Source organism: Passer domesticus, chromosome 16 (genome assembly GCF_036417665.1).
Source record: "Passer domesticus isolate bPasDom1 chromosome 16, bPasDom1.hap1, whole genome shotgun sequence".
Taxonomy (NCBI): domain Eukaryota; kingdom Metazoa; phylum Chordata; class Aves; order Passeriformes; family Passeridae; genus Passer; species Passer domesticus.
In genome coordinates, this window is record NC_087489.1 from 444,459 (window position 1) to 469,918 (window position 25,460).

The window sequence follows — 25,460 nt, forward strand, 5'->3', positions numbered from 1 at the left end:
GAGCAGTCCCCTGTCAATCTAGATGAGGTCCAGAGTACATAAATGTTGAATCCCAGGGCTCACTTGGCAAGTTTATTTAAAGAAGGTACTACTTTTCCCTGAGCTGGGCACACAAGAAAGATGCTGCAATGTTCTCAGGAGGTTAAAAAACCAAATCTAACAGGCAAACTTTAGCAGAGCAGGAATTTGGCAAAATTTAAAACAAAACAGTCAATCTGAATAAAGGATTTAATTTAGCAAATTCTGCCCATCCTGCCATATATTACTCATATTCCAAGAAGGTGAAGTTAGGAATGAAAAAGAGAGAAAACCAAGATACAGCTACCATCTTTGATCCAAGTCCAATCTCAGCTATCATAAAACTCCAAGGATGATAGCAAAGTGACCACATGCATCTTAAAGCAGTGGGTTTTACCTGCTCTGGCCTCCTGTGGCTATGCTTCCCAGGTGGGACTTCTGGTTATCTCTGGAGCTAGATTGAGGCTGCAGGTATGGGGTGTGGGGCATTGATTTCAGTGTGGCAGTGCCTGGCAGTCATTCTGGGCTGGAATAGAGGTTCCTGGGGTGGTGAATGGAGAAGTGCACCTGCCACTTTCCACAGAACTGCCCTCTCCCCTTTAGTTGATTTAAGCCAGTACCAATTTTCTCTAGTTTTTCACATCAATCCATGTGGCAGAAGTTTGTATGGAGTGCACCATTATCGTACACCATGGCGTTGACATCGATGTCAATGAAAGGAGGAGGACAAGAAGTGCTCCAGGTGACTACCTGATTCAGGCAATTTGAGATCATCTTTTTTCCTCCTGACTGAACTGTGGCTATGAACTGTCCAAGACTCTGGACAGACTTGAAAGACTCAAGCAGGTTGGAGAATAAATGTCTTGTAGTCCTAATTGGCCAGTGTATGAGTAAACAGAGAGTGGACACTGAAGTATTTTGGCCTGAATGAAGTCACACTGTCATCGCACCATCACTGTATGCTACTGTGCCAGACATGCTGGAACTTCAGTATGACCTGAAGTCCAGGGCAGCAAAGTGGTGCCACCATTGATATTGCCAGTATGTTTTTCTCTACTCCTTTGGCAACAGAGTGCAGGCCACTGTTAGTGTTTACCTGGAGTGGCATCCAGTACACCTGGAAGCGACTGCCCCAGAGGTGGAAGCACAGTTCCCACCATTTGCCGTGGACTGATGTAGGCTGCACTGGAAAAGGGTGAGGTTCCAGAACACTTGCAATACATTGATGACATCATTGTATGGGGGCAACACCACAGAGGAGGTTTTTGAGAAAGGGGAGAAAATAATCCAAATCCTCTTGAAGGCTGTTTTTGCCACGATCAAGGATGTGCCCAGAAAATTCAGTTCCTATAAGTAAAATGGCAGGATGGATATATGAGAGTCCAGTGGATGTGGTCATCCAAGTAGTGTGTCCAGACAGAAAAAAGAAACACGGGCTTTCTTAGGAACTGTGGGTTTTTGCAGGATGCATATTCCAGATAGTCAAGATTGTAAGCCCTCTCTGTCATGTGACATGGGAGAGCAACAGTTTTAAGTGGGTTTCTGAACAACAACAAAAAGTTTTGGAGAAACTAAACACGAGATTGTGCAGCCGCCCTTGGGCCACTCAGGACAGGATAAGATGTGAAAAATGTGCTTTACATTGCAGCTGGGAAGCATGGTCCTTCCTGGAGTCTCTGACAAAAGGTACCTGTGGAGACTTGAAGACAACCTTGGGGTTCTGGATTCACTGATAAAGAGGATCTGAGGCCTGTTACGCTCCAACTGCAGAAGAGATCTTGACAGGTTACAAAGGGGTTGGCGCTGCCTCAGAAATGATTGACACTGCAGCACAGCACTTTCTGGCACCCAGACTGACAGTGCTGGACTGGATGTCCAAGGGAAATTCCCTTCTACACATCATGCCACTGATGCCATGTGGAATAGGTGAATGGCTCTGACCACACAGTGAGCTCAAACAGGAAACCCCAGTCACCCAGGGATCTTGAAAATCATCACAAAGTGGCAGGAAGGCAAAAATAGCTGTACCATCAGAAGAGGAGGAGGAAAAGGTGCCGCCATGCTAAGGAGGCTCCACCATATATAATCAGCTACCAGAAAATGAAAAGCAATGCTCTCTTCACTGCTGCTTCCTGTCATACCATAGGGACAAATTGAAGATGGAAATCTTCCATATGGAGTCTTACCCAATGAGTTGCAGAAGCTATTGAAGGACAAGGTGGTTCTTGCACAGCTTAAAGCCATCTAGCTGTCTTCAAATATTGCTGAATGAGAGAAATGGCCAATATTCTGCCTCCACATTGATTTGTGGATGGTGACAAATGCTGGGGGGAGGGGGCTGGACCAATGAAAAAAGATCAGTTGGCAGTGCAGAGGGAAAACTCATCTGGGCTGCTGAAGTGTGGCTGCCTGGGTAGAGAAATTGACTGTAAAGGTGTGTTGTGTAGATGCACACATACCCCAGAGTTGGGCTACTGAAGAGCATTGCAGCAATGAACAGATGGATCAGCCTGCCAAGGATGAATTGCCTCAGGTGAATTATTTCTGGCTTGGTGGGTGGCGCATGACACCTCATGTCATCTGGAAAGTGATGCAACATTACAGATGGGCTCATGACTATGGGGTGGACTTAACCATGGACACCATCTCCAGGTTATCTGTGACTGTGAAACATGTACTGCAGGGCTAAGTGGGTAAAGCTCTTGTGGTATGGGGGGCAATGGTCAAAATATAAATATGGGGAGGCCTGGCAGATTGATTACATCACACTCCTGCAGACCCGCCAAGGCAAATGTTACATGCTGACAGTGGTGGAAGGCACCACTGGATGGCTGGACCTACCCCATGCCTCACGGCGCTGCCCAGAGCACCATCTGGGCCTTGAAAAACAAGTTCTCTGTCAGCATGGCACTCCAGAAAGAATTGAGTCGGACAAGAACCTCGGAGACATCTGGGCCAGATACTATGGGATTGAGTGGGTGTATCATATTCCTTAACATGCACCAGTCTCTGGAAAAATTGAACAGCATAATGGACTCAACCATTGTCGTGGTTTGGCCCGGAAGTGAGTTTCTGGAAAAGTTGAGGTCAAACCAGTCAGTGGCCAGATTTGAAATTGGCACCTGGTGTGGCCACTGGAAATTTGGATATGCCTCTGAGAACACACAGGGGTTAAAAGCAGAGCATTGTGAGAGAAACTTCCTCTTTTGATCCGCCAGTGAGTGAGGCTGACCTCCCCCTGCCCAGCTGCGTCGGCCTGTGGGGAGGGAGGCCGGAACCCTGCAAGGTGCAGGGGTGGAGGAGACCTGGGGTGTCTGGGCAGCCCCCCCGGAGAGAGTGATGGAGACTGTGCTGGCAGCACAGGCGGCCAGAAGCGGGGGATGCGGCGAGAGAAGGGCAAAGGTGCCCGGCAGCTGTGGGAGTCCTGGGCAGGCAGAGGCGAAGATTTTAACCCCTTGGTAGAATAATGGAAACCTTACAAATACTGATCCTCCTGAATCAGAATGAGGAGAGAGAGATGATGCAGTGGACAAGTGTGAGGAAAGAGAGTACGAATGAGAGATGTCAGAAGTGGTGAGAAGAATCCTAGGTGGGAAGAGATGATGGAGTGGCCTTGGGCTGGACTCTTTCTTGTATGGCCATGGACAGACCCGTGGTTTTTTTTCCTGTGACCCAGAGACTGCATTTAGGGGGAGGCAATACCTTGGAGTCAAGAGTGAAGCAGCGGTGTGAACAGAGACGGCTGAGGAGGGTGTGAGATGCCGTCTGTCTCCATGGTGAGGAAGATCTCTGTTCACGAGGCCCCTCGGCCTCAGGGGGTGACTGGTGTCCTGAAGTTGAGAGGTGAAGCAGTGGCGAGAACAGAGATGGGTGAGAAGGGTGTGAGATGCCCTCTGTCTTCACAGAGGGTTTGAGGTCTCTGTTCACGAGGCCCCTCGGCCCCAGTGGGTAAATTTGGGGGGGACTGGTGTCCTGAAGTTGAGAGACTGCTGCTTCTGGAACTGGGTGGAGCATCTTTAAACAGAGAACCCTAAAAGCAGTCCTGGCCCGTGTCCAGTGGTGAGAGCACTGGACATGGGGGGGAAAAAGTCACAAGGGCCAATGTTCTCTGGGCAGTGCCACGGAAGCACAGGAGGTTTCAATTGTGCTTCTGGGGGAAGCCTATGGTGCAAGGGGGAACTCCTCTCTCCCTGATGGATTTGAAGGTTGATTGTTTTGAGGGGTAGTGATGGACTGGAAGTTGATTACCTGAGAGATGGTGACTGGGTGGAAATCTAAGCTGTTATTTTATTCTGTGGAGAAAAGGGAGGGGGGGAGGAGGAATGTATTTGGAGGGTTTTCATTTCTTAGCTTTGTGTGTGTGTTCCTTTTTAGATATTGTAATTAATAAAGTGTTGTGTTTTTCCCTCCATCCCCAAGTGGGAGCCTGCTTTGTTCTGTTTCAGGGTCACATCTCACAGTAACCATTTTGGACCTTCATGGGGGCCCTGGTATTGTGCCAGGGTCAAACCATGACAACCATATTGAAAGTAATGGGTGAGAAACCATCAGACATTGGCATCTACATGTAACCAAAGCCACCTGGTTAGTAAACACTTGAGGTTCCACCAGTCAAGCTGGCCCTTTACAATCAAAACCTCCACATTCCATAGAAGGGGATAAGGTCCCCATGAGGGATAGAATATGAGGAATATATTAGGGAAGATGGCTTGGGTTAGTCCTACCTCAGACAAAGGCAGGCACATCAGGGGGATTGTTTTTGCTCAAGGACCTGGGTGCCATTTTTGGGTAGTGCAGAGGGACAAGGTAACATGATGTGTACCTCAAAGGGATTTGATTTTTGGGTGAGAAGAGTCTGTAATGTTGAATTGTATAATATTGGTTGGTGAATAGCAATGCTGCTGTGTGCCATAAGTGCCGTTGACAAGGTGTATAGACTGCTCCGGATATATCAGTCATAAATTCATGATACAGTTTGCAACCAGCCCTCTTGCCCTAGAAGACTTCTAGGGTGGATGGAATCCACAGTCTTGGACTAAATGAACTCAGCAGACATCTTGTAGGGACAGCCATTGATGATGGAAATGATATCTGTGCTTTTGTAGATATCTGTGTCTGTGTGTATGTGTATAGAGTTTGAAAGGGGTAGGATTTGGACATGATGTATGTGGTACAGAATAAAGGATGGATAATGTCCTAATAGCCAGAAGAGGGTGTGGCTAGAATCTGATGTGGATATGCAGAGGGGTGTCTGTGTGTTTGTAAGGGTCTCTTAAGCATCTCTTTAGTTTGGATTACAGCAGCTGTCTGACCTGTAATGAAATTCTGCGCCACCTCACATCATTTTCCAGGACGGGGGAAAGGGGTCCCTTCTATGTTGGGGTGGCTTGGGTGTGGTCAGGTTGCATCAGCTCTGCGGTGAGCATTCACGTGTCAATTGCTTGCCTCTCTTGTACGCTTCTGTTCTTAATACCATTACTTTTACAGTTTATTTTCTTATTGCTGTTTACAATAAACTGTTCTTATCTCAACCAATGATCTTTGCCTTTTGTGCCTCTGATTCTCCTTTCAGTGGGAATACTTCATGGAAGAATACTATTCCTAAACCACAACAGGTTCTATCCAGCTTCAGTTGAGGTAGAGACTAGGGGCAATGTCATTAGAGTGCCAAATCCGCAGCCTAAGTTTGGCTTCTGGGAACAATTCAAATGGCTGTTGTTGCCACTTCTGCAGTGTGAGGAAGTCTGTGTGTATTGACAGGAATTGGATTTGTGGATGAAGAAGCAATTCTGGAAAAATGCTTGTAGTTCATTCTTGTATTAGTACAACACAGCTCCTTCTGCCACGTGGTGAGTGTAGATTATCCAGTTGAGGATGTCTTCGTTGATAGGAGCAGACTGCTTAGTTAATGTATAGTTAGTTAGTACTGCAGTATCTGTTGCACTAAAGTAGGAGTAATGATAAAGTTACTGGTTACTTTTGGTTGACAACAGATAAATAAATGATGGAGAAATACGATGTGGATATGCAGAGAGAATGTCTCTGTGTAAGGGCCTCTTAAGCATCTCTCTAATTCGGAACACAGCAGCCTGCTGACCTGTACTGAAATATTTTGAGATTAAATTTTTGTTCTAGAGGTGTTATTCTATTCTGGAGCTACTGTTGACTGTAGAGAGAATACTTTTTTTAACTCAGAACTACTTCTAGTCTTAGAATTAACATGTTTTTATTTTTCCTTTCCTGTAGTTACGAAGCACTGGCTGGAATGTTTGCAACAACATAAACAAGTTTCTTGGTGAGTATAAGCATTGATCCTTTTTTTAATTGTGGCTTTTCCTTAAGCTTTTGAAATTTTGCTTTAAAATTCAGGTTTTACTTCAATACTATCCACAGTGCTTCTGCCTGACTTATCTGCATTTAATTTTTGTATTCTTAAAGGCTGCCATTTTTCTCTTAAACTGGAAATACACAGTCTCATTAAAGTAGGTTTTCATTAATATTAATTTATTTAGGAAAAACCTGATTTATTTTATGTGACTTAAACATTTTTCCAAGTTCTTTCAGTTTGTTCAGTGCTTAGGTGCTTCTTTTCTATCTTTAGTGTTTATAGGAAAAGAGAGGGGAAACCAGAACATGGGACATGATCAAATAACTGAAAATAATTGTTTTCAGTAACGACTATTTATTTCTTTTATTGCACTTGGTAATTCAAGTAGATTTCATTATAGATTTTTTTTTTGTTCTGTTGAATTGCTTATATTCATAATTTCTGCTTCCATGTTGATCTATCCCAGTTTCAGCACCAGTTGAAACTGACAGCACAGTTACATGAGATGTTGCTGAGGGGATGAAAATTATGTTCTCCAGGCCCTGTAATCTCAAGGAGAGAGTGAGGATCTTGTTCAGAGGCTCATTCATGTAACACATTTTCAGTTTTGTCACAGAGTACTTTGGGAATGTCTTGGTTCTGCCTGAAGAGAAGAGCCAATGTAGATTTTTACTGGTCAGTTCTCTTAATCTACTTGTATAAGTAGAGAAAAAGTAGGAGACTGAAATCAAGTTCTCAAGTCTTATGGTTTTAGGGAATGTCAGTGCTGAATAATAAGGTGTTCAGCATTCTTGTTACACAGATGTTAAGTATCAGTTCAGGATGCAGTTTCTGTGTTGTGTGGCTCAGAGTTCACCTATGTAGTTGCTAATTGAATCTGGGAAGCTTTTAAACCAAGAAAGTGCTGGTGAATATGTAGTTGAGAATGCTACATTGTGCAAATAAGAACTGCATATAGTCCAGTGTCTTGTTTAAATGTGTCTTTTGGATAGAAGAAGGGGGGTGATGCAGTATTCCTTGAAATTTGTTGCAGTATCAGGTCTTCTGTCTAGTTTAAACTTTTCTTGTTCCTGTTACTTAAAAAAATCCCAAACCCAAAAACTTGCCTGAAGATCTAAGCATTGTGGTTTGAAATACTGTTGTGAAAGACATCATCTGAAAACAGTAACCTACTTGTGAAATGACACACAAAACCAACATGAGGGAGGAGCAGACATCTTTGGATGAGCAGAGGCTGTTCTTGGGTTAACATGTTTAGCAGGTATAGGAGTTTTATATCTGTTTTTATGTGTAGGGCAAAACACAGTAAAACATACTTCATGGTAGCACTGCTGCTGTAGTCAAAACCTGCCAGGCAGAGGGTGTTTTGTCTGCAGGCAATAAGTCTATTGTAATGATCTTCCTACTGCCAATGCAGTTTTTAAGTGCTGCATGTGAGACTTCCACTTAGTCTTCTTAAGATGCCATTAGAATTGTATAGTATAGATGGTGTCTGTAAATACTGTTTTGCAGTCTGGTATCATACCTTTTCTCATCTGCAGGTGTGTGGTTTCAGCACAGCATGGCTGTGGTCATCCACTTGCAAGTTGTTCCGATTGCGGTGGGGACCATGGACTTCTCTGGACTGACCATTCCCAATGGGGGTGTGCATATTGTAGGGGATGAACTGGGTGAGGCTTTCATCATTTTTGCGACTGATGGAGACGTGAGGCTGGTGTCATGGGTGCAGATGATAAAAGGTCAAAACTAACTACATTGAAGAGTAAGGAAAACCTGATGTACAACATGTGAATGGACTTAGTCCTTGGCAGTTCCATACGTAGATGTGCAAGTGGATTAGGAGCAGTGGTGCTGGAGAGGATAGCAGAATCAGTCTTAGCCTTAGGTTTTGTGGAATCAACTGTAAACATGCTTTGTCCTAGAAGGAAACAAAACAAGCTTGTGTTGCTTGTGTAGGAGTGGCAGTGCTGCCTGCAGTACCCCAGGTCAGCAACATCTCTGCTGCATCTCCCAGGAATACAAGACAATCTCTGGCTTGTTGCTTTTACTTTCTGTTTTTTTGCCAGTGCTTTTTATTACCTGTTCTACCCTGTAGTCCTGTGGAATCACCACCAAGGTACTGAGTGCTTCCTAGGAGTTGGGACAGCAAGCTTCCCATACAGAATAAAATAGAAGTTCTCAGTGCAAAGTAGGATTGTATTTATGCCAACTGTCAAAGTTGACTGTGCTCCTTTATCAGGTCAGAGAACTATGGGGTTTTTTTTCATGGTGTTCCTCTTTTTTTCTTTATTGTATCCTTATGGCAGAGGGAGGGAAATCCTTGGGTTTGGCATGGATGCACAAAAGAATTAAGGAAATAGGCTGAATTGTGGAAGTGAGTTGCATTTCTTCTGAACTGCTTTATGAAGCAGCACTGAGACAGAATGAAGTTTGAAAGTGGGGCTGATTTCAAGGAAGGGGTTTTGGTGTGACACTTTGTACAGGAATGGTTTAATCATTCCACGGGGATTTGGAAAATAGTTTTGCCAAGGTAGGTGTGGTTTGGAAAAGACTGCAGTGATTTTGCAGTTTCCACAGAGGAAACAGTAGAGGCTGTTATTAGTGAAAGTTTGCCATAACTGCTTGGGTTTGCTCTGTCTTATAATATGAAACAGACTTTTCAGTTGCCAGAGGAGCCCACTTCTGTTGGAACATGGTGATACGCCAGGTTTGGAGCTCTGCACTGACAGTACCGAAAGCTGGAGAGAGTAAGAACAGCTACAGGTGAAGGTGTACAGGACCTGCACTGTTAGCAGAGCAGAAAGCTTGTTTTAGGAGGCAAAAATTGTGATCCCTGAAGGGATCAATATTAATATATTTTTCTCTGCATTGCCCTGAGATAAGTGTAGCTTTTTCACTGATATCTGTCTGAATAATCAAATAGTCTTTAAAAGTTAAATTACCTTATGATGACTTAGATGGAGAACAAAAGACTGTGTCTTTAAAATAGCATATATTTCAGTAATACAGATTTAGAAACATTTTGTTTTGGAAGTAGTGACTTACCTAAATCCTGAGCTATTTGGTCCTGAAAAAGATCTGATCTTCATAGAGAAGTAAGAAGTTTTGGAGAAAAGCCATAAAGCTTTTGGGGTAGGCCTAGTCTCCATGTTTTAATCATGGTCTTCAATACACGGGATAAATGTATTCTCAGAGTTAGCAGAGCGGAAATCCTGTTTGTGTGTCGATTTAGGTACCAAGTTAATACAAATTGATTTTCTGGTGAAGAAAATTTTAGGAGAGATGTTCTGACAAAGTATTCTTATTTCCAAGTTGTAGCTGTGAATGTCTGATCAGTCTGGGGTTGTTTATTGACAAGCTGTTTCAATGTAGTTCAGGGTTTTTAAGCAGTCTTTCCTGGAGAGGACAGGGGCAGAAACATAAAGTCTCAAAGCAGGCAAGCCCCTGTGTTCAGTGCTTGCTTTCTGAGAAATGAAGTTATCAGTATAGTCATGGTCATGCTGGTGAAGCGTATTTTGGCACTGCCTCTTGGCCTAGTTTGTGCAGAGCCATGTCATGGTTCTCAGTAAAAGTTGTGTCTCATGGTTTCAGTCTTGCTCTAAGGCTGGGTATTTGGAGTAAAATGGTTGAGACCCTCTTACTGAGTAATTTATCTCATGTCAAGAGATAAATCTGCTTGAGGAAGCTGTAAATTGGCTGTAAATGGAAAAGCCAGCCTGCTTTCATGGTCTGAGGAGCAGAACCACAGTGCAAGCCTGTGGTAGGATGTGAGAGAACCCAAAGCAGCCTAAGCTTTGTAACTTGAGAGGGGAGAGAAATGAAGACTTGGGACAAGGGGCCAATGATATGAGATTTTTTGCTCAGAAAATTTTTTCTCTCTTTCAACTTTGTGACCTACTGCCTTCTAACAGGCTTAGCTGAGTTAGTGAAGTGCAGTATGCGTGTGCTTTAACTGATGTTGGTGTTAGCTGACTAGCTGTGTTCAGATTTTCATGGAATCCGCTGCCTCTGTAACTCTTGATTAAATGGCTTTGGTTTTTTTCTTCACATTTCCTATTAGTTGTGATACTCATATTTTTTAAATATTTGAATGAAACCATAGTAAGACCTTCCACACCAAAATTAATGTGTTTATGGAAGCCCTATTGTGTGTGATCCTGTTAGTGAAGGCAGGAGATGTGTATTGTATGTTCCTCTCCAGCCCCATGGAGGTGAGCTGACATGAATCCCATTCATCCAGATGGCAGCTCTTACTGAGGAGAACCATTGTGGGAAGCTGAGATAATGCACCGAGAGTGCCTCTGGCTTGGCTTTGCATGTCCCTCCTTAGTGAAAAGGAAAAATAAGCGTACTAGGGAAAGAATCACCTTGCAGATATCATTTCTTCAAGTGTTAAGCAAGATGTATGTCTGCTCAGTGTTTGGAGGCATGACATTCCATTGCTAGAGTGAGAAAGGGGTATTTTAATGATGTAAATCTGCAAAGAAAATAGTAGATATTTGAGATGTTGGTGGATAAACCTCTTAAAATATAGCTTTGCACTTGCTGCCTTTTTAGTTTTTTTTCAAATTCTATGTTCTGATGCAGCATAAACTGTAAAATCCCAACCATCTTAAGTTTTTCTTAATTTCCTTTTCCAATGAAAAGTTATTGACTCCTGCCCCAATCATTAGAAGGCTGGGCTGGTTCAGATCCAATGTGATACTGTGAAAACTCAGTCTGCTGTCAGATATTACTCTAGGAAATTAATTTTTTCAGTTCCTAGATGGCTAGAATATTTTGTCTTTTGCTGTGAATCAGACTTACAGGCAGTAGTATTTTTTCCCCTATACCCTTGCAGGCTGCTTTAATAGAGGTGAGGATGAGTCTAAAAGTGCTGTTTTAGAGGAAGGCAGCAGATGAGCTTTTGATAGAGAAGTTTGTTTGCAGTGTGGTGGTTGAATGGAAGTAGTTGGGCTGTCTCTGTGGTCAGCCCATGGCAAGTTGCCTGGCCTAAAAAGTGTGGTGAAGGAGTAGCTTTTCCCTATTGTAAAAGCTCTACGATATTCCTAAAGATCTTTGATTTCTGAACCACACTTGAAATTAGAGTAATTCTTCACAATGTTAATATTTTTGTAGATGCAGCTTAGTTGATACCTTTACTATTTATGCCTTATGTGAACCAAAATGCCAGTGCTTATATCTTGTTCATGTAGTGTAAGACTAGAGTTTTTATTTTAACTAATCAATTTTGTCCATCTGTAATTGAATCTTCAAGATACAACCTTACTATAAGGACAGTGATATTGAGTAAGACTTACTTGTGGTTTTTGCATCTTGTGAGTTTGAAGACTACAGGAATGGATCATAATTTGTATCTTAAAATTGTGAGAAACATCTGACAAAAAAATCAGGAAAAATAGCTGTTGGCCAGGCTTCTTCACTATGTGTACCTTGAGAGAAACTACTAGAGCGAGATTTCTTAAACTTTTATATTATCTGTTGGAAACAAATATTAATGAAGACTTCTTTTATATTCTGGTTAAAACAGTGGAGAAGTTGGATGAACACATGGCAAATATGCAAGGAGTATAGCGAGTCTTCTAAAATTGGTTAAAAAACCTACATATTTGTAAATTCTTTGAACTTTATTGTACTTCTAGTGATGAGGTGACATAGTGCTACAGAGTGTTTCGCTAATGTGGTAGCTGTTGAAAGATTGTCATTGTGTTTGTTTTGTCCACTTCCTGTTTACTAGATTCCTTGTCCTCATCAAAATGGGGCGGGGGGGGAAGAAAATATTATGAAACTTCCATCTTGTTTGTGAATGAACACTGGGTTGCGTGGTTCTTAATTGACCTGGAACTTGGACCAATGGACAGAGGATGAGCTTCATTCTTTCATGGTCCAGTAGCTGCCATTTTGAGCATACTTTTGGAATCGTTGTGCACACTGTCACTTGGGAAGCCTTGTTTAAAAGATAATTGCCCCCTTACTTTCTGCAAACCAAAATTACAGCGATTCCTTAACATCTGGCTTCTAGGAATTATAGTGCATAAGCTTATTTTGTGTATGTCTTGATTAGTGATTGATATTTAATTGCATTTTTCAGGGGAATAAAATCAGCAGTGTTGATATTACAAAATGACAAAACATCCTCCGAATAGAAGAGGGATCAACTTTGAGGTGGGAGCCCAGTTGGAAGCCCGTGACAGATTAAAAAACTGGTATATTTTTAAAACCATTCATGTTATATTAATTTAAAGTCTTTACTATCTATAACATTTTGTATTGATTCAATATTTAGAGTCATAGTCATTGGTTTGTAGGAAAGTAGCTAATTTATATAAGTTTATATACCAGTGATTGAGATGGGCAGTAGATGCTGATATGTTGTGCTGGCCCTCCAGAAGTGTACTGGTGTTGTGTCTGGGAATAGGACTGCTCCTAAATCTAGTTGGACTTCAGGCTCTCATTCTCCTGAATTCACCCTTTAAGTTCTGTGCTATATTTAATATTGCAGAGAAGATATTACAGAAGAATAAATTCTTTGCTGTACAGAATATCCTTACTGCTTCCTTTCCCTGTGCTGTTGTGAATTCACAGGCTTTCTGATTGAGTTTGTTAGGCCTGTACTCATATAATGGTGGTCAGCTTTAGAATTAAAGAATTGTGTGGAGAAACATGTTTCATGCTAACAAGTCTGGTCTGGTGCCTGTCTTGCAGCTCTCAGCTGTGAGGAAGAACATTTTTCTTTGTGAACCACTGTATTAGGAAGATGAAAAAGAGCCTACAAATTACTTAGTCTAACTTTGAATTTTCTAACTCTGTACATTTCAAGTCAGCTCAAAATGTAGCATTTAGTAATTCTCAGTGAATGAGAGATAAAATAAAAATTGTCAAAGACTTCTTAAATACAGGAATTAATTTTGTTTTGTTAGCTTGTGTAGATAAATCCTCTTTCCTGAAATCATCTGTAGTTGATTTTTATTAAGAAGTTTGTATGGGTTAGATATGATTGTACTTAAAGCTCTGGAACCTGCCAACAGGTGAAGTGTGCAAAGTCAGTATTGAAAACTCTATGGGCATCCCAGGAAGACGGTGCACTGCCTTAGACACAGGAGATTTATTTCAAAGCGTCTTGGTTGCATGCAGAGCATGTTCTCCCCAGGTACAGGGGCATTGGAATTGTGAAAATGAGAAAACATAGCTCTTTCCATAAAGAACATAAAATATGAACATTAAATCCTATTCACACGTTAAGTTGCCTTATCTGTGTATTCAAGAGTTGTGTAGATCAACACTGATCTGAACCTGCCTCTATTTTCAATATTCTTGAGTTTTGTTAGTACAACAAAAAAAAAAAGTCAGGCTTACAAAAATAAGATCTTGTAGCCTGTCTGTAGTTTGGTGTAGCTGGTGTTTGACTAAGACTAATAACTTGTGTCCATGACTCTTATCCTTCTGACATTTGCTCAACAACAGTGTTTGAGTGTACATAACTCTTGCATGGGAAAACTTTGTGGGGGGGAATTCAACAAACTGCTCTACTTTCTGCATATCCCTTGGCTTAAATTTGAATTTTGGGTGTGCTATTTGTTCCATGTTCTTTGGTTTTTAGAAAAACTTGATCTTCAGTTACCTGTTCTACACACAGTGCTTTACAACTCTGGTCTCACAACTTGGTTATGAACTCTCCAGTTCTGAAAGCTTTTGTTTACTTGCTAAGCTTTGAACCCTGCATTTGTGTGCATTTGCATTTTCAGGGTTTCTAAATCAAAATTTTTAAGAACCGGGGGCTTAGCAAAACTATCAGTACTGACACAACTCACTGGGTGTGGATTTGTACAGGACAGCAGACTGGTTTTTTTTTTCTCTGCTGCTTTCATCTGCCCCTATGCAACCAGGACCACTCTGTGGTGTGGTTACCATGCACTTCTGTAGGAGCACAGGATTTCCTGTTTGCTAACACTTGCTTTTCCCAATGCTAGACGTTTGGAGGTCCACACTTTTATTGTGTGTACTTTTGTTGCTGTGTTGGTGCTAAAACATAGTCACAAGTCTCCTGTTTAGTTAAAGTGCTGGTTTTGATTTCTGTTCTCAGTACCAAATACATCAGTGAGTTCATGGGCCACTATGCCAGTCTGTTGGCAGTGATGCTTTGGAAAATATTTCATGTCAGAGTGCTCTTTCATGTCAATGGCTTGTGCTCCAAATTGCTAGTTAAGGACTTACAGGGTGTTTGGATGTGTTGTCAACTCTGGTGAAGAAAAAACATTGTATGCCAGCAGAGTAGTCATTGTGGAGCCTCCTCCTTGTCAAAGTGCAAAGTGAATTTTGCATCTTTACTGCTTGTCCCAGAGGTTGCTTTGCTGTATTTGGAATCATATCATATTGGCAGTGTGCTGCAGTTCCTGGTGTCTGCCACATCCTATACTTGAACTCCATGGAGCACAGTGAGTACTTTTGGTGTTTCACTTTAGGTTATTAGGGCTTGGGTTGATGCATCAAAACTGTCATGAAAGATTGGTCTGTTGTCCTCAGGTTGCTATGGGGAGAGAGCCTCTGTGGATCCTGAAAGGTCTCATAGTGCTGGAATTCAGAGGATGAAGGAGAGGGACTGCTGCAGTAGGGCAGCCCTGAGTGGAGGGATCCCAGAGGGGTTGCTGTAGCCATGGACATGGGCGCACTGTCTCAGCTGAATTGACATTTTGAAACCTTTTGCATTTAATCATTTAAATTAAGTGGTGGCTAGCTACATCCTTTCTCACTGAAAAGAGGATGACTGCTCTGGATGCCTGCAGTAGGCAAATGATGTTACCTTTTGTTAAATTGTTGTAATGACACATCCAGGTTTTTCTGTCTGTTGTTTGGGTAAAATGGATGTGAAGGGGCTTTTAATTATGGTTAGAGCTCTTGAGTAATATTAAGGGTGTGGTGCTACCCTGTTAAGATTCAGATTGTCAGTCCCATGAGTTCAGTTGTTCATGCTGCTAGGAATTGGTCAATAAGTACTAAAAAGATGAACCACTATAGCTGTTGTCCTTCACAGTGCTGCTTCTCCTGGATGCTTCCTTTCCTCTCTGCATTGCTTTGACTGCACTAAGCGTGTCCCTTCCTAGTTCCAAGGGAGTGGGGTTTTATAGCAATTCTGTTTTGGTGTGTAGGAAAAGAGAAGGGAAACAGACTTAGTCCAGGGAATTTCCAGATATTTACCTCTTGCCAGAAGAGGATAGTTTTACATTTGTGTACCATAAACCCATTTTCATACTGTTTGCTGTGCTTTGACAGCTGTAGTCTGAGGTTGCTAGTCATTGCTAACCATAGTCTATTTAGTTCTCGAGCTTTTGATTGCCTCTTAGGTTCTTAGAAAACTAATGCCAGCAGTTTGGCCATCCTAGAGATTTTCTCTTACTGTTTAGCCAGTTTGTAAGTCCTTGAAAGGTATGAGCGCATCACTCCTTTCAAATTGAGCTGAAAAACTACTTGTTTTGCCCTTCCTGTATGTTGCAAGATGTCTCCAATTTCACAGTGTTTCAGTTAAATATTTAAATCAGTACCATTTGGGGTTTTCTTACCCAGAATCCACTAGCTGTCTTGAATATCCATTGAGTCAGCTGAATACTTCCTTTGTGGTTTGGGGGAGGATGTGTTGAGCCACCCTGGACATATCTTAGTTGTTCTCTAGGGCCTTATCCAGACTTCAGCAATTGACCTTTCACTTAGTGTATCCTCTCATAGTATTTTTTTTAATAAACAAGTCTGAATTTCTTTTAAGTTATGTCTACCCCTGTGTATGTTCACAGGCTATATGGAGGAAGTGTATGGGTGATGTTCTGTTACTCTTCTGTATAGGTCTGTGAGCACTTGTACCTCCTGATGTGGTGTGCTTGCTCAGTTCTACAAAAGGTGTGGGAGGAAGGAAGCTTGGCCTGTCAGTGTGTGGTGCTCAGGGCTGTTGAGAATCTATGTACCTTTCTGTGACTCTGTGACCCTTTCTGCTTTGTTTTGTAGCTGCCAGTGCTCTCATCTGAAAGGGAAGTGGTGTCAAGGTGTCAAGGTCTGTCAGAGTTCATTGATAGGTCTAGCACAGCTTGTAATAGGTTTCCTGCTTTCAGTCAAGAGCACTGAGTGTATGTTAACTGATGTTTATTGCTTCAAAAAGAGAAGGCTTTGCAGCATGTTCTCCAAGAACTGAAAGCTCTAGCTCAACCACACATACTCGGATAGACTCAAATTTGGTCTCATTGTCAGATACGCTTTTCTTGATGATCTTGACTCCCATTAGTGAAGTGGGATAGATGCAGATGATACTGATGTATGGTTCTGGTGGAGAAAGTTCCTTCTTTTGCTGGATATGAAGCAGGGAGCAGTCTCATGTCATTGAGTTAGTTGGCTCTCATAATGTGGGCTTGTCTAATGTCAGGGGTACAAAGTGGATTGTGCTACCTAGAGCTGGTTATCTGCTTGGACAGGATTATTAGCTTCATTCTGAGTGAGCACTTTGTTCTTTTTATCAGCTTCCGTCTTCATCATTGAAAATGTAAAGGAGTCCTAGGCATACTGCAGTCCCAATGGCAAGAGCACCCTACTGGCTGCTCTCTTGTTGAGAGGATCTGGGATTATTTACCTGTTTTTGCTGCTCTCAGATTGTAGGAAATGGGATGCTGATTTTTGTTGTTACGTGTACTTAGTGATACCCAAAAATAATCTGTTTAGGTTGTGACTGTGACTACTGCCCCGTCAAGAGCTTGTGAAGGGCAGTACTTGAGTTACCTAAATACAAAGTAACTTGACTGTCACGGGAAGGAAGTTTCTTTTTTTCCCCAAGAAGTTAGCAACCAGTTACAGATGTCCCTGCCATAAATATCTCCCATTGCAATTTCTTTCCTCCACAGCCTTTGCTGCATGCATTTTGGTAATACATTGGAATGAACTAATGGCATAGCTTGACATGTGTGGCAGTGAGTATTCTTAGTCTGTAGTTGCAGTGTAAGACTCTCGTATATCCTATTCATAGCTTTTTGTGAAGTCATGACTGGACATGACTTAGATCTGCTGGAGGATTTCAGTTGTAGGTAGATTTGCTTTCTCTTTGTGTAGGTTTGTAGAACGTTAGCCTGGGTTGCATTTGAGTCTAAATTCTTACATGTCTTGGCTTTATTGTTAGTATCATGCTTGATCTTTTTGAGATGCTACTTCTACCACTTGTTCTGTCTTTCAAGTGTGGTTTACCAGATAAAGAATACTTGTGGAATTGAATTTTGTCTTCAGCCCTTTGTTCAAGAATTCACTGAGGCCTTGTCTTTCTTCTAGAATACCAAAAACACCGACAAGTGGAAATTTTCTCTTGATGTTTGTATAGTGGAAGGGAAAGCTTTGTACTTGGAATGTTACCTTCATCTGGGATAGTGAAATAGCTATGATTCTGGAATCTGTACTGAAGTTACAAATTACCAATGCAATTTAAAGAAATACAGAGTTTGCAAGGTCTTCCTGATCAGGAACATTTGAATTTGACTCATCTCAGAATCCCTTACTACTAATGTACTAAGAAAATGATATTTTAAAAATCCCAGGATTTTGCAGATTAAATTTAACTTTGACATTCTAACACTTAAATTATGTTTAGTGTGCCTGCTGGATTTTCCTCTTACATTGGATAGATGATTCATGATGCCTGGTGATGGGTATCTTAGAGAAGTGAGTGTATTGGCACACAAATGTTACTCTTGATGAGAGTGGACTGAAGGTATTGATTTTGTAAAATGTGACATGTCTAGGTGTAGGGAAGATCTTTCTGACTTCAAATCTGTAGTTACATTTTTTCCACCCTAGACTAAGAACTTGTCTTCTCTTGCTGCAGCCATTGTTTACATTTGCTGTTCAGTTTTGGGTTTTCTTATGTGCTTTGCTCCCTCATTATGTAGCATCTTTATTGCTTGTAGAAGTGGTACACCAAATCAATACAAGTGTAGGAGCTGAACCAAGGTTAATTTGTATAAAGTGTCTGAGACAGTTTACCTTATTCGTAATAAAAATATTGTAATCTACCTTTGATTAGGTATCCAGCACACATTGAAGAAATTGATTATGAAGAGGGGAAAGTACTTATCCATTTCAAGCGCTGGAACCATAGATATGATGAATGGTTTTGTTGGGACAGTCCTTATTTACGTCCCCTAGAGAAAATACAGTTAAGAAAAGAAGGATTGCATGAGGAAGAAGGTTGTGCAGTAAGTAGAAATTTGAGAACATTTGTGTGACAGTTTAATGTGTGTTTGTATGAACGATGACCTTTAAAATTCTTCACTGTTGCTGTGTTACCTGCTTTGTAAATTTACAATTTCTTCTAAACATTGGAAAGCTAGTAATTGAAGTGTTTTGATAAAGTTGTATGTTTCAGTAATTCTCAGACGAAGACACTTTTAACTACTGTTTTGCAGGGATTTCATATCAATGATCGGGTTTTGGCATGCTGGTCTGACTGTCGCTTCTATCCAGCCAAAGTTACTTCTGTTAACAAAGATGGTAAGGATTCCTGGTTTTGTCACACTTAGTAGTTATGTATTTCTAGTTGTGCTGGAACCTCATTTAGGTGGAGAGATACTACAGCAGATGGAAAACAGCTGTGAAAAAATGTATTTTCAATTATGTTTTTAGTCTGTCATTAACTTTTTTAACCTCTTACCTTTTTTACAAAAAAAAACCAACTTTTTGCTGGGATATCCAGTCAGTACTTGCTTGAAGTATATATGTGGGAAAAGTTGTTTCTTAATTTTGTTGTTACTGCCTATAAACTGCAATAAAACCTGTTGTCAGAGCTGCAAAATCCCTTTAAAAATCAGAAGGGATGGGGGAACTGTGAATGATTGTTCTAATGCTGGGCTTGCTTTAGATTGTCTATGTTGTAAGATCAAGGAGAAAAGGACTGTGTAATTCTATATTGGAATATTCCACCAAAAATATTTTGGGGTTTTGTGACTAAGATGCATCTGGGGAGCAGCTCTAAGATTAGACATGCACCTTTCTTTTGACCAGAATTGTTTTGGATAACTTTGCTGTGTCTTCCTGGCCTGTGATAGGAGCTGTGTGTTGAGGGTTCTGACAACACAGGTAAAGAAGCTTTCGTCTAGGGCTAATTGTGCAGCTGGAGTTTTGGAGCTATTAGCTGGTGCTGTGTTAAATATCTTCTGATATTTGAACTCTTACACTTTGTTTTCATATTTTAGGTACATACACTGTGAAATTTTATGATGGCGTAGTTCAGACAGTCAAAAACATTCATGTCAAAGCTTTTTCCAAAGATCAGGTAAGTATGGTGTTTGTGCAGCTAGTGTATTCTTAAATGACAGTTCAGGTGGATAGATCTGTTGAATTATAAAATGTGAAATTAATTAAAAACCTTTACTGCTAAAATACAGTATGTCTGAAATGAAGTCCCTTAAAATGAAAAGAGGTGATGGATATCTCAGAAAGGGAAAAAGGGGACTTCATTTCCCCTTCATTAAAGGGAATCCCTTGAAATGAAATGTGAATCTTTGTGGTATGATTTGCAAAGCTCTCAGGTTCTTGAAATGCACCTCTTGAACTAAAGAAGTCATAGGTATATAAGTAAAACAGATTTCTGAAAATCATTGGAAAATTCAGAATGTACATACTAAAACTAGTGCTAAGGTTTTGAATTATGCTGTGATTGTTTTACCTGTTTGAGATTACTTTAAATATATATATTTTTTTATTTTTTTTTAATATATATATCTTTAAAAATAAAGGAGTGACAACTATGGAGTGGACAGAAACTATTCTTTCCCAAAGTAACTGCTTAATATTCATGAGACACTTAAGGAGCATGGCTATTAATCTTTCACCTCACAACTTTGAGAAGACCAGCTTTTTTTAACTATTCCTTGTTTCCCTTCTGTGGTTTGGCTGTTTCACCAACCCTTCACTTGCTCGGCACATGGGTTCAGCCTTCAGCTCATGATACAAAGTAGTAGTGAGCCATTACATTAAAAAAAAATATAAACTGTCCTGCTGATGGTGAGGAGGAAGAAGTGCTGCTCTGTACTTTGATTTTCGTGTATGGGCATGTAGGAATTTTCATTACAGACAGGATTTTAAGTCTGATCTCTTGTCACACATTCCTGTGTGGTAACTGTAGCATGGTGGGTTTTTTGTCCTGCTCTCTGCCTTTAGTTTTCTGAAACTTTAAGTTTGAGCAAAGAAATTGAATCTGTCACCCCAGTACAATCTTAAACACAGATTCCAGTAATGAATGTCAGTGGTACAATTTATATTTGTCACTCTCGCGGAGAGGTGGGCAGTCCTCCGGATTTCTGTGTCTGCCAGGCTGGGACAGAACACGATTTCACATTTGCCATAAAGTGCCCTGAATAGCTTTTAAGTGGTTATCATTGTGTGTGGTGGAAAGTTGACTAATACTCACAAGTGAACTACTGCAGAATCTTCATTTCCATGAGAAATGTTTTTATGATACTTAATGTTAAATAAAGGGAGTTGAACAATCTGAAGAAATACTCTGCATAAGTAAACAAAAATATTTCATCTCTCTTTTAGGAAGTTTCATGATACTGCATAGCTTTGGAAAGGCTTTGAAAGGAGATGAAAGGGGTTTTTGGTTGGTTCTTTCTCTTTTCTCCTTTTATCCTTTGTGCAAGAAGATTTCTCTCAGCCCAAGAGAATCTCTTTAAGTTATGCTAGAACATTTTTTCTGTCCTTTAGCATAAAAAAGCATAAAGTGAGAATTTACTAGTGAGGTCTACTTATACAACCAGAAGTAAAGTTTGAAAAAAAAATACTTGAGCTACTGGGGTGTTCAAGAATCAGAAAAAATAGGTACAGCAATAGTGTAGCAGAATGTTGGAATTGGAGGGGGAGGTGTCTTGCTCCTGTTCTTCAGGAGGAGAGAGTGTAGTCATGAAGGCGCACATGGCTCAAATCTTGTTAAGGAAAAAAAAAAGTGCTCCAAACCACACAGTTCATGAAGGGAGCAATATAAGCAGGTCATAATTGCTTTAATTACATTATTGATTTGTCCCTGTGTAGAGTGTGTAAATGGCTGTGTTGGACAATGTTGGTAAAATGCTAACGATCTGTAACAGTGTGAATGTGCCGTTGCAAAGACACACAACTTGTAAGAGTTCAGTAACACCAAGAATAATTCAGATGTACTGTATTAATGATTCAGTTTCCCGAGAATATTTTGACTGGGATGGCTTAGGAGCGTTCCAGTACCACATACTTAATTCAAATCAGATGGTTTTGTAAGCATGGAAAGTGTTGAAAGGTAGTTGCCTGAGGGTTGTTTTTTGAGGTGGTAGGTGTTCATTTGTTTGTTTGGGATTTTTTTTTTTCCCCATAATGTTTGAGTTGCTGTCAAAGCTTCTCACCTGAAGCTTCTCCTGTAAGGAATTTGCAGAATACAGACTTAGAGAATGTGTGGTAAAAGGAGTGCTCAGACACGTGAAAGACTTCCTTCCAATTTACCTGTCTGTTTTCATGGAATATATAGCTATTTCATTTCACGCTTTTAAACAGTGACTTTTTTTTTAATCACATCTGTACCAAGTATGGTTGAAATAATATTATAGAAGGTGGAGCAGATTGCATGTTCACCATATTAATGCAGCAGTGTTATTTCTAAAGGCTATGGTCTGAAAATACTTTAAAAGGTATCAATTCACGTAAGCCACAGATAGACAGGAGTACTGGAGTGGGACAAGGCAAGATGTAGTGCACTACAAGGAAATAGTCAGTCTTAAGCGGTTTCTCAGAATTTTATATGGCTTGAATCACGTGTTCCACTACCTTTCCCCAAGAAGGTGTTGAGCCTTTTCTGTCCTCTGATCCTGGGTCAAAGTTCAAGATTGTTGTGCCCTGTAGAACTGTGTCTGGGAAGCAGCATGGTTGTTCTTTAATGCTTCAATTAGGCAACAGGAAGAGAGAAGTTAGTTGAACTAAAGGCAGTGTTGACACATGACTAAATATAAATTATTAACCTATGTGCAAAGGTAGAAGATTTCTGTTGATCTGGGACAGCCTGTAGCAGGATCACTGGAAGGGGAAGAAGACATAATCAGCGTGTATCATTCTCCCTGCCCCTTCCCTGTGGAGTAAAGCCTGATCACAAAAGGGGAAGGATATGGATTAGCCTTAGCAGTATCAGCAGCAATGATTAGTGCAAGCAAACTGCATGTCTGCTTTGAATGCTGTGAAAGGAAGAGAGTTTGCACATCCAAGTGATTGAGCTGTCTGCTGTTTTCTCTGCTCCTGACTCTCACTCTTTCTGCAGTGTCCCAGGTAGGTTTTATGTAGTACTGCACAAGCTAGTAGGGACCCAGCCTACTTTTGGGAACAAAGGAACAGCAAATGTCTTCTGCCATTGCGTGGTGAAGAATGGATTTCTTGACCTGTCCTGTTCACATTGCACAGGTCCTTCAACAGTTCAGATGCCTCTAAGTTTTAATCTGTGGGTTGCAATAGAGTGCAAGAGGTGTACTTTTATCACTTGAAAAATTGGACAAAGATGCCGGTCTGCTAAATACAACGGGGAGGGGTGGCTTTTAGACTACAGTGAGTTGATTTTTCTGTCATTGCCTTTATTCTAGAATATTGTGGGTGATGCTAAGCCTAAGGAAAGAGGTAATGAAATTCCATCATCTCCTGAAAACCAGGAGAAATTTAAAGAGCAGAGGAAAGCAACAGGTAATGCAAAGAAAGACGAAGATGAAAAGACATTAAAGACTGAGAAACGAGTTAAACAGCCTGATAAAGAGGGAAAATTTATAGTCATCTCGGAAAAAGGCAAGATCTCAGAAAAGAATATACCTAAGAATGGAAAAGAAGATAAAGAGAATATATCAGAGAATGATATGGAATATTCAGTAGATACACAAGTTGAGAAGAAGCCTGAGAATGACAAGGTAAAGAGTCCACAGGAAAATGTGAAAGAAACTAAGCGAAAGCGTGGCAGACCACCAATAACACCTCCCACAGGTATGTAGCCAAGCTTAAATGTTTAGGCATGTACCAGAACACTTATAAACTTACCTAAATTAATAAGAAATGTCATGCTCTTTCACAGCCTAAATGTCTAGAAAGTCTTAAAAAAAATTAAGTTCATCTTTATTCAGGACAGCCAGGAACATACTGAATTTTGGAGCCTTGGTGGTTTGGTCAGAGATTGGATTTAGGCAAGTAACCATCATGTAATATAAAGCATACCTGTAGTAGGTTTAAATACTACTGTACGGGTTTTAGAAGGCTAGATGAAGCTGTATTTATGCGGCCCAGTATTTTAGATTGTGAGGCTTGGGAATTTGTGTTAAAGTGTTTCACAGCTTTGTATTTAATCAATTTTTCTTCTGTTATGTAAACATTAGAGCCAAGTTCTCAGACGCTGCAGCCCATAACTTTGGAGTTAAGACGTCGGAAAATACCTAAAGGAGGTGATGTTCCACTGAAGCGTCCCAGGATTGAAAAAACGTTGTGTGAGTTTTTTGATATTTATCTCTCACATTATGTGTGTGTGTATAAATATAAAAATTCTTCAAGCTTAATGGATGGAGGAGGGGTAAATGGCTATGGTATTAATCTTGAACTGTGATAGATGCATTGACTGAAATACAGCATTTGTTTTTCATAAATTTGCCATTTATATGTGGCATCATCATGCTGGAATTCCCCCCTAAATCTTTAAAGTTGATTTTGGATAAAGGAGGCATAAGTTGTGAGCCTTGATGGAAAAGTTCATAGATGTATGGGTGGCAGTGATTATATTGCCTCCAATGTATATAAGGCTGCAGAAGCCTTAGAAGTTGTAGGAACTCTTCAGTTACTAGATGGAGGATTAAAGCAAGGGCAGTTTAATACTACATAAATATTCATGCCACTGCAGTTGAATAGCTTCTATTTTATCTTTGTGTGGAGGCTGAAGAACTTGAGTGTGTTGATGAGGAAAGAAATTTATATTCTCTGTAAAAATGTCATGGCCAAGGAGATGAAGATCAAAAGAAAACTTTGCTTTCTTAATACCACAGTCTTAAACTTCAGTGTGTGTAGGTTATCCAGTTCAGTCATGGCTTTTTGTATGTCTGAATTGTCTAATCTAACTCCTTTACATCCGTGGAACAGTTTGTTTAGACCAGCTCCACTGTAAGGTGATGAACACACCCCCACTGCTCTGCAGTATGCCTTTGTGTGCATTTTACTGAGTGGAATTTTTTTTCTCAGTAAGAAACTAATAAGATACTGATCTGTATTCATACTTCAAATCTTTTACTAGAAGAAAAACGTTGAGTGCTTTTGCTGTATTTTTATGCTTACTTGTATCTTATTGTAGCTTTTACAGAGGCCTGATTTTCCAGGCTTTTTAGCTTTTGGTGCAAAAATCTCCTTAAGCCTTAATCCTTAAAAAACATACTTTCAAGGGAGTCACAGGGAGGGAAGAACTTGAAAGTTTGCTTGTGATCTGTTTGTACTCCTGTAACTGCATAGTACCATTAAATACAACTGTTCCAGCTCAGGAAAAATTTAAGAACTCTTCAGATAATGCTGAGAGAGACCAGATCAGGAGGCGATCGTCAAGACTCTCATCCAGTATTAGCCATGAGATTTTAAATACAGATCTTGTCACAACTTCCACGGAAATTCAGACTTGGAAAGATGCAGTAACTAACCAAAATGAATCTGAGAAGGGTAAGTGCCTTCACACTGTACCCCAGATTTTGTGATGAGATTGGTCATGTGGTTGTTGCAAGCTTCATATTTTCAGTTGCTAAACCTGCAGGCTCCATATCTGCCATGAAAACCTGTTTGCATCAGCAGTGCAGGGAAAAATCATGTAAAGTTTCTATTGCTCTGCTGCCCTGATTGCTTTCGGCTTTTGATTCCCTTTCTGTCAGTAACCTCAGCATTTCTCTTGGGTGATGGAAGCTTTTCCAGTAAAGGAGAGCTCCATAGGCTAAAAATATCCAAGGAGATAGTTGGTTTGGGTTTTTTTGATTGGTTGGTTTTCTTTTGTAGGGAATGTAGGTTCTGATTGTGAAAATGAGGTAATTTCAAAGTTTTAACACTTTCACATTGTAGAAGTAACAGCCCTCGTACTGAATTC

At 40.6% G+C, this 25,460-nt stretch overlaps 1 protein-coding gene across 18 annotated transcripts in view; it reads left to right on the forward strand.

Annotated features, from left to right (window-relative positions):
- Positions 1-25,460, forward strand: part of PHF20 (PHD finger protein 20) — a 72,928-nt gene that overhangs the window by 4,276 nt on the left and 43,192 nt on the right. For 9 of the 18 annotated variants that reach the window (XM_064391132.1, XM_064391135.1, XM_064391119.1 and 6 more), the window contains 7 exons: positions 6,265-6,313; positions 18,390-18,561; positions 18,772-18,856; positions 19,558-19,637; positions 22,957-23,344; positions 23,731-23,838; positions 24,869-25,045. In XM_064391132.1, the coding sequence (XP_064247202.1) occupies positions 23,221-23,344; positions 23,731-23,838; positions 24,869-25,045 (409 nt within the window). In that variant the 5' untranslated portion in view covers positions 6,265-6,313; positions 18,390-18,561; positions 18,772-18,856; positions 19,558-19,637; positions 22,957-23,220. Of the gene's footprint in view, positions 1-6,264; positions 6,314-7,887; positions 8,017-12,437; positions 12,553-18,389; positions 18,562-18,771; positions 18,857-19,557; positions 19,638-22,956; positions 23,345-23,730; positions 23,839-24,868; positions 25,046-25,460 lie in introns of all 18 variants that reach the window. The other 9 variants (XM_064391122.1, XM_064391126.1, XM_064391136.1 and 6 more) reach the window with 3 other exon arrangements.